General features: G+C 43.0%; 1 protein-coding gene across 1 annotated transcript in view; it reads left to right on the top strand.

Moving 5' to 3' along the window:
• ALOX5AP (arachidonate 5-lipoxygenase activating protein) overlaps positions 1-10,025 on the top strand; it is a 36,374-nt gene extending 26,349 nt beyond the window's left edge. The window contains exon 5 of the mRNA XM_081083148.1: positions 9,546-10,025. Within this exon, the coding sequence (XP_080939274.1) occupies positions 9,546-9,708 (163 nt within the window). The 3' untranslated portion in view covers positions 9,709-10,025. The remainder of the gene's footprint in view (positions 1-9,545) is intronic.
• Positions 10,026-12,719: the final 2,694 nt, after the last annotated feature.

The following is a 12,719-nucleotide window of genomic DNA, read 5'->3' as shown; positions in this document are numbered from 1 at the left end:
TGCTGATGGGCACTTAGACTGTTTCCAAATCTTAGCTATGGTAAATTGTGCTGCTATGAACATAGGGGTGCATATATCCTTTCTGATTGGTGTTTCTAGTTTCTTGGGATATAATCCTAGAAGTGGGATTACTGGGTTAAATGGGAGTTCCATTTATAATTTTTTGAGGAAACTCCATACTGTCTTCAACAGTGGCTGCACCAGTCTGCATTCTTACCAGTAGTGCACAAGGGTTCTTTTTTCTCCACATCCTCACCAGCATTTGTCGTTTCTTGATTTCTTTCTTTTTTTTTTTTAAATATATTTTATTGATTCTTTACAGAGAGGAAGGGAGAGGGATAGAGAGTTAGAAACATCAATGAGAGAGAAACATTGATCAGCTGCCTCCTGCACACTCCCTACTGGGTATGTGCCTGCAACCAAGGTACATGCCCTTGACCAGAATTGAACCTGGGACCCCTGAGTCCGCAGGCCGATGCTCTATCCACTGAGCCAAACCGGTTAAGGCAGTTTCTTGATTTCTTGATGATAGTCATTCTGACAGATGGTATCTCATTGTTGTTTTTATTTGCATCTCTCAGATGATTAGTGACTTTGAGCATGTCTTCATATGTCTCTCAGCCTTCTGTATGTCCTCTTTCAAAAAGTGTCTATTTAGGTCCTTCGCCCATTTTTTGATTGGATTGTTTATCTTTCTTTTGTTAAGTTGTATGAGTTCTCTGTAAATTTTGGAGATTAAACCCTTATCTGAAATAGCATTGACAAATATGTTCTCCCATGCAGTAGGCTTTCTTGTTGTTTTTTGATGGTTTCTCTTGCTGTGCAGAAACTTTTTATTTTTATGTAGTCTCAAGTCCCATTTGTTTATTTTCTCCTTAGTCTCCATTGCCCTAGAAGCTGTATCGGTAAAGATATTGCTATGACATATGTCTGATATTTTGCTGCCTAAGGAGTCATCTAAGATTTTTATGGTTTCCCATCTTACATTTAAGTCCTTTAGCCATTTTGAGTTTATTTTTGTGTATGGTGTAAGTTGGTAATCTAGTTTCATTTTTTTTGCATGTATCTGACCAAATTTCCTAGCACCATTTATTTAAGAGACTGTCTTGACTCCATTGCACACTCTTTCCTCCTTTGTCAAATATTAATTGAACATAATGGCTTGGGTTGATTTCTGGGTTCCCTGTTCTGTTCCATTGGTCTATATGTCTGTTCTTGTGCCCATATCAGCAGTTTTGAGAACTGTGGCTTTGTAATATAGCTTGATATCCGGTATTGTAATCCCTCCAACTTTGTTCTTCTTTCTCAGGATTGCTGTGGCTATTTGGGGTCTGTTTTTATTCCAGATGAATTTTTGGAGAGTTTGTTCTAGGTCTTTGAAATATGCTGTTGGTATTTTAATGGGGAGTGCATTGAATCTATAAATTGCTTTGGGTAGTATGGACACTTTAATGATGTTGATTATCTGTACCATTAAAAAATTTTTTTTGTTAATCCTCACCAGAAGATATTTTTTCCATTGATTTTTAGAGAGAGTGGAAGGGAGGAAGGGAGGGAAAAGAGAGATAGAGGTAGAGATAGAGGTAGAGATAGAGATAGAGATAGAGATAGATCTATTTGTTGCCTCCCCACTCACCCAGACCAGGCTGGGATCAAACCTGCAACTTAGGTATGTGCCCTTGACTGGAAATTGAACCCATGACTCTTCAGTGCATGGGCTGACTCTCAAATACTGAACCACACCAGCCAGGACCCTCCCAATTTTTATTCACTGCACAAGGGTGTGGGACCAGCTTGTTCCATGATTCTGCCCCTCCTACCAGTCTCCCTGTGGCTTCTTTTTAAATCCCCTAGTTGTAGGACTTCCATTCAGCCAAATTTCAGGTGGTTCCTAATGATGGTTGTTTTGTAGTTGAATTGTAATTTTGATGTTGTGGGAGGGGATGGGTACTGCATTTACCTGCCCTGCCATCTTGACCAGAAGTTTAATGACCAGAACTTTAAATCCCTCCCTGGTCTCTCCCATTACATGGTTATAAGAAGATTCCACCAGCTCCTTTCCTCATGATCTGTGCTTGCAGACATTACTTACCAGTCACGGTGTTCTTTCCTGCAGAGACCAAATGTATCCTCATAGTGCTTCTTAACACACAGTCTTTGATAGAAATGATACACTGTATACTGGATGAGATGTTCAATCCTAATCTAGACCAAAATGTAGCCTGAAGTAGATGCAAGCCTGAGCGGTCTGTGGCTAGGTCCAAAGAAATTTTCAATTCTGCCTTCTAGAAACTACTTGCTAAAGCCCTCGCACATCAGGGACCCCCCTCTTTTGTTTATCTGCCTCTGTATCTGGTCTGTGTCACACTTAGTCTCTGCAAGACACCTTAATGCCCTAATGCTTTTAGGTTCTGCTTTAGTTCTTGACCGTACCCACAGAGGAAGGTTCTGCTCAGTGAGTTCCTTCCCCAGAAATTTCTCCCTTGGGCTCTAGATCATCTTTGCTTTTCTCCAGAAGTTACTTCGGCCCGTCCCCTTCAGAAGTTCCAGTGGGTAGGGAAGACATTCCTTAGTGTACATCCTCCTTCAAAGCTCCTCCTTCTCCTTCCCTTTCCCCTTCCCCTTCCCCTTCCCCTTCTCCTCCTCCTTCTCCTCCTCCTCCTTCTCCTCCTCCTCCTCCTCCTCCTCCTCCTCCTCCTCCTCCTCCTCCTCCTTCTTCTTCTTCTTCTTCTTCTTCTTCTTCTTCTTCTTCTTCTTCTTCTTCTTCTTATCCTCCTCCTCCTCCTCCTCCTCCTCCTCCTCCTCCTCCTCCTCCTTCTTCTTCTTCTTCTTCTTCTTCTTCTTCTTCTTCTCTTCCTCTTCCTCCTCCTCCTCCTCCTTTCCTCACCCAAGGATCTCTTTCCATTGATATATATTTATATATTTTAGAGAGAGAGTGGGAGAGGGGAGAGACAGAGAGAGAAACATTAATGTGCGAGAGACATATCGATTGGTTGCCTCCGGCACATGCCACCATCAGGGCCTGGGATTGAGCATGTGACCGAGGTACATGCCCTTGACTGAATTGAACCCAGGACTCATCAGTCCATGGGCCAGCACTCTTCCACTGAGCCAAACCAGCTAAAGCAAAGCTGCTTCTTCCAGGAATGTTGTAGCTCCTGCGTTTAGTCCTCTTAAAGTTTATGTTTCTTATTCTCAGTCCTACATCCTATTCTCCAAGCCCATTCTCCCTATCCTGACTGGGTTGTCTGTAGCATCCTTAACCAAACAGCAGTTAAGGATGAATCTCAGTTTTTTCACTGTTCATTCTAAACTACTATCTGGGCCCAAACTCAATAGCAGTTGGCATTATATTACAAGAACATCTGACTTTTATCACCTACCATCACAAGCTGGCACTAGGTTGCTGTCTCTTTCTGTCCCAAAGCACCTTGTGCCCTGTTGGAGTTCCCACTAAACTCTTCTGCAATTTGAGGTTCTCAACTATGTGGTTGGTAGGTAAAGATTAGCAACTCTCAAGGCCAATAAGCTCAGGTTACTCAGCTCCACCTTCTTCTCATTGTTTGCTCACTCCTCATTCAGCATTCATTTAGTAAATATTTAATGATCATCTGCTCTGAACTGGGTACTTTAGAACTGTTCCCCCAAGGAGACCCTGGGGATTAGGGGCATGAGGCAAATTCAGAAATATTAAACTACCAACATACTAATGGGCACAATTTTCAAAAGAACTGATCCCTCCCAATCAATTTCCCTTTTAGTGTCAATATTTTGTTTATTTATTTTATTATTATTTTAATTTTTTAGTCCTCACCAAAGGACATACTTAGAAAGAGGAAGGGAGAGAGAGAGAGAGAGAGAGAGAGAGAGAGAGAGAGAGAGAGAGAGAGAGAGAGAGAAACATTGATGTGAAAGAGAAACATCAATTTGTTACCTTCTGCATGTGCCCTACTGGGGGAATCAAACCCTCAGCCCAGATATGTGCCCTGACCAGGAACTGAACCAGCACCAGCAACCTTTTGGTACACAGAATGAGGCTCAACCAACTGAGCCACTCTGATCACTCAACATTTTAGAGTCTGACCCCACCTCCCAATTATGGGGCCATGGGTTATTTCATCAGAGTTGGAGAATGAGCTTGCTTCTTTTGGAATTCCTGGGTGAGCACATGGATATCAAGGCTGGAGCTTTCAAAGTGAAACCCATCAACCAACTGCACCAGATTCTTCTGGGATGCTTATTCAAAGTACAGATTCCGGGGGCCCTCCCAGACATACCAAACCAGAATCTCTGGGGTGGAGGCTCAGGAATCTGCAGGTGATTCTTATACTCATGGAGTTTGGGAGCAACAGAAGGCTGCTCATGCTTTTTTTCTGAGAATTATTCATTCATGTGACACACATTTATGGAAGTCCTGATTTATTGGAAATGAGTGGGTGAACGAAGGAGACAGTATCCTGCTCTCGTTGATCTTACCATTTTTTCCCTTTAGAAGTTACTAGGTTTAAAGTGATATTTCCTTATTGAAAAGAACAGAATTTTAAAGCCAGAGGAACCATAAAATTTTCTTTTTTTACCCATATTTGGTGTACATTTTTGTGTGAGGTAGGAGAGGGGTGGTGAGTTGCCCAAGGCCACACTGCAGAGAGCTGGGGCTGGAACTTGGGTCTCCAAATGCCTGAGTTCTCCTCTCTTCCACCACATCTACACTTCTTGGAAGTTTTAGGTACATTCGAGATAGGTATTGTTTGGTACAATGCCTCTTTTATGTCTTCCTGTAGATTTTATGCTATGTGTGTGGGGGGCACATCTGTTTCAAAACTAAAAACCAAATCCTAGCCTCCAGAATCTGAAGGAGTTCTCAGGAAGTCAATGTGGCAGAAAGAGGAAGACTCTGGCCTCACACAGACAGGTTTGAAGTCCCACTCTGCCTCTTCCTGGCTGTGTGACCTTAGGCAAAGTGTTCAACTTGTCTGTCCTCCTTTTCCCCACCTAGAAAATAAGCTAATCATACCTCATGGAGTGGTTCTGAGAGTTAAATGAAATCATAGGTATAAAACTCCTGGTTTCTACAGATGCTTGATGATTTCATTCTGACCTTCCCCACCCCAATTTACAGAGAACTATGTAATCCTAACCTTAATTTTTATTATTTAAAAACAATTTCAATTATGGTTGACATCTAATGTTATATTAATTTTGCTCAACATAGTGGTTAGACATTTATATAACTTAAGAATGATCCACCAATAAGTCTAGTACCCACCTGGCACCATACATAGTTCTTACAATATTATTGGCTATATTCCCTATGCTGTACTTTACATCCCCATGATTATTTTGTAACAGCTAATTTGTACTTTTTAATCCCTTCACCTTTTTTTACTCCCTGATCCTCCTCCCATCTGACAGTTTGTTCTCTGTATCTATGAGTCTATTTCTGTTTTGGTTGTTCATTTATTTTGTTTTCTTAGATTCCCCATATAAGTGAAATCATCTGGTATTTGTCTTTCTCTGTCTGACTTATTCACTTAGCATAATACCCTCTAAGTCCATCCATGTTGGCCTGCACATGGTAGGTGTTTGCTAAGTTCTCTGCACTGCCTGAGAAGATGACATATCTCCTTTGGGGGAGGTATGCCTTGAGATCTTTGCAAAATCCTGCCCACATTTAAGAAGACCACTATTCCATTAGGAGGCATCATCATTTTGTTCCTCACTACGGACTTATCTTGCGTATGTTCTGAACAGCTTCACAAATCCCCCCCTCCCCGCCTTTTTTTTGTAATGAGCATATGGTGGCCTCGTTCATGTGGTAAATCAGAACCACCACAATATTTGACTTTTCACAATTTAATGCTTCTGCACCCTCTGTTCTCTGTCTGAAAAATAGACTCCTTGACATTCTTTTCTCTTCCTTACTAGCATTAGCAGGTAACTCGATATTCATCTGCTAGGGCCACCATAACAAAGTGCCACAGACTAGGTGGTTCAAACAACAGAAATTTAGCTTCCCTCAGTTCTGCACATTCCCTCCTTCTGAGGCCTCTTTCCTCGTTGTGCAGATGGTCACCTTCTCCCTGTGTCTTCACTCATGGTCATCCCTCTGTCAGATTGAGTCTTTAAAGGCCCTATTTCTAAATACAGCATTATTCTAAAATATGGGACTTAGTATTTCAATTTATGAATTTGAGTGGGACACAATTTAGCCCATAACCCTCTCTTTTGGGACCCCCCTCCCCAATATGGAGATAGAACTTCTCATTTCATGAGCATGACTGTGAACCAAAAAGTCAAGGAGAGACGAACACAGCTGGCCAGGAGCAGGGTGCCTCAGCAGCACTTCTCAAACGTGAATGTGTCCGGGAGTCACTGAGAAAGCTTATCAAAATGCAGATTCTGATCTGTAGTCCCGGGAGGGGCCTGGAATGATGAATTTCTAACTAGCTCCATGCTGTTGGTCCAAGGAAGGATTACACTTTGAATAGTAGGAAAGCTGATACTCAATTACTGAGTGGTTTTCAAACTCTTTTTTTTTTTAATTAAATCTTTATTGTTCAGATTATTACATTTGTTCCTCTTTTTTCCCCCCATAACTCCCCTCCTCCCAGTTCCCGCCCCACCACCCGCCCTCACTCCCCACCCACTGTCCTCATCCATAGGTGCACGATTTTTGTCCAGTCTCTTCCCGCATCTCCCACACCCCTTTCCCCCCCAAGAATAGTCAGTCCATTCCCTTTCTATGTCCCTGATTCTATTATAATCACCAGTTCATTCTGTTCATCGGATTATTTATTCACTTGATTCTTAGATTCACTTGTTGATAGATGCATATTTGTTGTTCATAATTTGTATCTTTACCTTTTTCTTCCTCTTCCTCTTCTTTAAGGATACCTTTCAGCATTTCATATAATCCTGGTTTGGTGGTGATGAACTCCTTTAGCTTTTCCTTATCTGTGAAGCTCTTTATCTGACCTTCAATTCTGAATGATAGTTTTGCTGGATAAAGTAATCTTGGTTGTAGGTTCTTGGTATTCATCACTTTGAATATTTCTTGCCACTCCCTTCTGGCCTGCAAAGTTTCTGTTGAGAAATCAGCTGACAGTCGTATGGGTATTCCCTTGTAGGTAACTGAGTTTCTTTCTCTTGCTGTTTTTAAGATTCTCTCTTTATCTTTTGCTCTTGGCATTTTAATTATGATGTGTCTTGGTGTGGTCCTCTTTGGATTCCTTTTGTTTGGGGTTCTCCGCGCTTCTTGGACCTGTAAGTCCATTTCTTTCACCAGGTGGGGGAAGTTTTCTGTCATTATTTCTTCAAATAGGTTTTCAATATCTTGCTCTCTCTCATCTTCTGGCACCCCTATAATTCTGATGTTGGTACGCTTGAAGCTGTCCCAGAGGCTCCTTACACTATCCTTGCATTTTTGGATTCTTTTTTCATTTTGCTTTTCCGTTTGGGTGTTTTTTGCTTCCTCGCATTTCAAATCATTGACTTGATTCTTGCGCTCCTCTGTTCTGCTGTCGGGAGTCTGTATAATATTCTTTATTTCAGTCAGTGTATGCTTAATTTCTAGTTGGTTCCCCAATATAACATCGAGGGTCTCATTAGTTTTCTTGTAGATCTCATTAAGTTTATCGGTGGCTTCTAAACAGTTCTTGAGAGACCTTAAAAATGTGGTTCTGAACTCTATATCTTCCATTGACAATTTTGTCCTGTTTCTTTGTCTCCGCATTTTGTTACGCTTCCTTGATGCACCCCCTAGTGGTCTTTGTTCGTGGTCTTATAGTTAAATCTTGATTGTTGTATCTAATTCCAGGGAGGGTTTGACCTCCAGGCCAAGTGGCTATGAGAATCAGCTGTGTCTGCAGTGAGAGAACTTCTGTCCTCTAGGGAGGTGCTAATCTGGCGTTTGCCTGAGGCTATCCGGCAAAGGCCTCTGTGCAGGGCTTGGGTGGGGCGGGTCGCACAGGATCAACAGGGTGGGCCAGAGAGAGCAGTTATGGCGGCTCTCAGTCCTGTCCCCAGTGGCTCTGCCTCTCTGAGTCCCAGCACCCGCTGCAAAGCTCGGAGAGAAAGCTGCACTCGTTCTGACCGAAGCCAGGCAGTCCCGCTTCTCCCGTTTGAGTCTGGGTCCCAAAAGACTCGCCTGTATCTGGAGCTCAGAGTCTGCGACTCCCTCCCGATTGAAAATGCCCACCGCGCCCTCCGCTGCCAGCCCGCTCCGCGCACTCCGCACCTCAGAATTTGACTTCAGCACTGCGCCTCCTCTGAGTGTCTGTATGCGTTTCTCTTTCCTCCTAGTTGTAGGACTTCCACTCAGCCAGCATTCCAGTGGTTCTGGGTGATGTCCGTTCCGTCTTTTAGTTTCACTTTTGAAGTAGTTGTTCAAGGCAGCAAACTCCAGCGTTAACCTATGCCGCCATCTTGGTTCTCTCGGTTTTCAAACTCTTGACGTGGGAAAATTATGGGTTACATTGTGAACCTTTGGGGTCCCTTTCAAAAAGATAAAATTTCTAACAAACTTGTGGACACCAAATTTTGCTCTCTGATTATATCAAGAATCAGACTCAGCGGTATTAACTCACATATTCGGCTGGGCTAGCTGTTCTTGTTGAGGAGTCCTGGTTGTCAAAGGCTCCCTCACCAGGGTCCATCCTAACAGCCGTAACGAGCCATTTGGCTGGACTTTGCTAATGCCACACAGATGGACCCAGCCACAGAGGTTACAAAATTCCGCAGATAGAGGGAAGAAGCCAGGGTGGCTGCTGTGAACAATTAGGTGGTCACATATCCCTGGGGAAAAGGCTCTTGACCCCAGCTGACAATATGCTTCAGCAGCTCATGATTAGAGCCTTTGATAGAAGAGTATGAATGTACTAGTATAAAAAGCCTCTCTTCCTCCATTCACTTAAAACACCCATCTTTCACTGCTGGGGGCCCAGCTCTCATTAGAGTGAACATGAGTTATTCCCAGGCAGATGGAAGTCTCAGATGCCAAAGCACCTTTTAGATTTCACCAGCCTTGTTAGCTCATTTAAACCATCACTTCTCTCCTGGAGGCCCTTCAAGGCTTGCATTATACACAGCTGCCCCAACACTCTTATAGGCGCTCCTGGAGAGGAGCAGCATAGAGAGGGTCTGGATGAGTCGATGGGATTCCTAACCCCCAGTCAGAATGCCCAATGACCAGCAAAACCTGCTACTTTCACGCTGTCGAGGACTAGAGTTCAGAGGAAACCAGGAGCACACAGAGCAGCTGTATGCTGAGCCTTACCGATGAGGGGTCTGAGGTCTGGGCTCTTTGGCTGGGTTTTGAAATATGTTCAATGAGTAATAATAGCTAAGAGACTGCCATCCTTCATATGAAGTAAATGGAGCATTCTTGAGTGAAAGGAGCTATAATTTAAACCCCATGTATTTCAAAGTGATAATGTGTGTGTGTGTGTGTGTGTGTGTGTGTGTGTGTGTGTGTGAGAGAGAGAGAGAGAGAGAGAGAAACAGGTGTCATTTGTGCAGCTTTTACAGGTTTCTCTCTTCTTTTACAGCACACCTGGCTACATTTTTGGGAAGCGTATCATACTGTTCCTGTTTCTCATGTCCGTTGCTGGCATACTCAACTATTACCTCATCCTATTTTTCGGAAGTGACTTCGAAAACTACATAAAGACGATCACCACCACCATCTCCCCTCTGCTTCTCATTCCCTAACTCTCTGCTGAATACAGGGATGGTGCTCTCATCTGATCAATACCTAGAAGTCATCATCACTCAGCCCTTGAGAGATGTAGCCCCTCTTAGATAGGAAATAAATCTAATGACCATCTGGGCTTCACAGCTTGAGTTCACCTTGCTTTCCTGGAAGAAAATAATCCTGCATCAGCTCCACCCCTGGAAAATGGCAGTATCCAGGATTTGTTACCCAGACCCACTCTCTATGTTCCTTGATTTATCCTGCTTTCTGAAGATGTTTTGGGACCGGATTTGTGTTTTCCTAAAATAAAATGTAGAGACATGTTTGAAGCTGGTGTTTGAATTTTGTGTGTGTCTGTTGCTAAAGTTGAATAACTAGTTTGTTTTACTCAACCTAAATGATGATAATAAGACATACATTATACACACACACACACACGCACACACACACACACACACACACACACCTGGAAGGGTATCCACCAAAATTTCAACTGTGATTATCTCTTAATGAGAAAATCCCATTAAACAAAGAAACAGAAGATACACAACTGAAGCCTTGCCTTTCCTAAGAAGCCTTCCCTAACTCTTGGTTGGTCTATGCTGCCCTCTGACCTCCCACAGCACCCTGTGCACATCTCAAGATATTTCCTAAGAAGTGCCACTCTGCTCCACTAAATCATCAGCTCTTGAATATCCCCAATGTCCTGTTGTGCTTTTCATGTGCTATGCTCAGGATGGGCCCATAGCAGGTACCAATGACTCAAACTATCTGGGAACTCAAACAAACATCCTGTAAAGTGTTCTATTGTAGGGGACTGTAGGTGTGAGTTTTATGAGATTAAGATGTGTGTTTTTAAAAAATATTTTAGTGAGATAAATTGTGGAGAAATGCCAAAACAAAAACAAAAAAAATAACAAAAAAAGGAAAGAAAAGAAAATGCACTATTCGTCCTACAGACAAGCAGACCTCCTGAAGAATCATTTGTTGACTGTGCATCCCGCTCCCCACCTCTCGGCCCCATGAGGACTAGGTTGCACTCATATTATTTAGTTTGGAATGTGCTGTAACTTAGTGCCAACACCTATGATAAGGCCAGGTCCATCGTAGGTGTCCCCACATAGTGTTGAATAAGTGAATAAATGAATGATTGAGCTCATAGACTGCTGGCTGGCAGTATTTAATAAAATATGTGTTGAGTCATTTCCCATATTGTGGATAGACTCGTGGTGGTCCAACCATCATAACACATGGTGTCCTTTGGCACAGAGAGCACAATTTGGGAGATGGCTGGGTGTGGTCAGGAGTCCAGGACACCCCACAGAGAGAAGCTAGCCCCTACAGGGGAGTCAACTCATCAGGGCTGAGCTCTCAGTTGAGGTGACCAGCAAGAGGTGAGTGCCCTTCAATCCCAGCTGAGTCTTTTTTTTAAAATATATTTTTTATTGATTAAGATATTACATATGTGTCCTTATCCCCACGTTACCCCCTGCCCCCCCCCCCCCCCGCTCATGCCCTCACTCCCCCGTTGTCCGTGTTCATTGGTTAGGCCTATATGCTTGCATATAAGTCCTTTGGTTGATCTTTCCCCCTTACCCCCACCCTCCCCTACCTTCCCTCCAAGGCCCGACAGTCCAATCAATGCCTCTCCATCTCTGGATCAGTCCTTGTTCATAAGTTTATGTTGTTCATTATATTCCACAAATGAGTGAGATCCTGTGGTATTTATCCGCTCTCCAGTTCCATCCATGCTGTGGCAAATGGTAAGAGTTCCTTTTTCATCTTCCTCTTCTTAAAGAATACCTTTCAGCATTTCATATAATGCTGGTTTGGTGGTGATGAACTCCTTTAGCTTTTCCTTATCTGTGAAGCTCTTTATCTGACCTTCTATTCTGAATGATAGCTTTGCTGGATAAAGTAATCTTGGTTGTAGGTTCTTGCTATTCATCACTTTGAATATTTCTTGCCACTCTCTTCTGGCCTGCATGGTTTCTGTTGAGAAATCAGCTGACAGTCGTATGGGTACTCCCTTGTAGGTAACTGACTGTCTTTCTCTTGCTGCTTTTAAGATTCTCTCGTTGTCTTTTGCTCTTGGCATTTTAATTATGATGCGTCTTGGTGTGGTCCTCTTTGGGTTCCTTTTGTTTGGGGTTCTCTGCGCTTCCTGGACTTGTAAGTCTATTTCTTTCACCAGGTAGGGGAAGTTTTCTGTCATTATTTCTTCAAATAGGTTTTCAATATCTTGCCCACTCTCTTCTTCTGGTACCCCTATAATTCTGATGTTGGTGCACTTGAAGTTGTCCCAGAGGCTCCTTACACTATCTTCATATTTTTGGAATCTTTTTTCTTTTTCGGTTGGGTATTTTTTGTTTCTTTGTATTTCAAATCTTTGACTTGATTCTTGGGATCCTCTTGTCTGCTGTTGGATCTCTGTATATTATTCTTTATTTCAGTCAGTGTATGCTTAATTTCTAGTTGGTCTTTTTTCATATCCTCCAGGGTCTCACTAAATTTATCGGCAGTTTCCATAAAATTCTTGAAAAACCTTATAAACATGATTTTGAACTCTATATCCAGTCATTTTCTTTCCTCCATTTCTGTCATTTGTGGCCTGTTTCTTTGTCTCCGCATTTCTTATGCTTCCATGTTGGTAGAGTAGTTTTGTGTGCTAGGTGTCCTGTAGGGCCCAGTGGCTCAGTTCCTCAGTTACCTGAGGTGGACACTCTTGGTGCACCCTCTTGTGGGCTTTGTGCACAGTCTTGTTGTAGTTATGCCTTGATTGTTGTAGGGTCACTGGGAGGAATTGATCTCCAGGCCAATTGGCAGTGAGAATCAGCTGTGTCTGCAGTGGGAGAACTTCTGTGCTGAAGACACCCTTCTGGGGCAAGACTTGCTTCAGTGGGGCTTTGGTGCTCACTGAGTCTGCCCCCTGAGTGTGTCCCTTATGGACCTGAGGAGTTGTGATCCGGATGGTCCCCCTCTGACAACTGGGTACACTGGCTCTTGGATCTAAGGAGGTGCCAATTTA

This window comes from Myotis nattereri (genome assembly GCF_964212035.1).
Source record: "Myotis nattereri genome assembly, chromosome: 2".
NCBI classification, from domain to species: Eukaryota; Metazoa; Chordata; class Mammalia; order Chiroptera; family Vespertilionidae; genus Myotis; species Myotis nattereri.
Note: the sequence above shows the minus strand (reverse complement) of the source record. Positions and strands in the feature narration are given on the sequence as shown.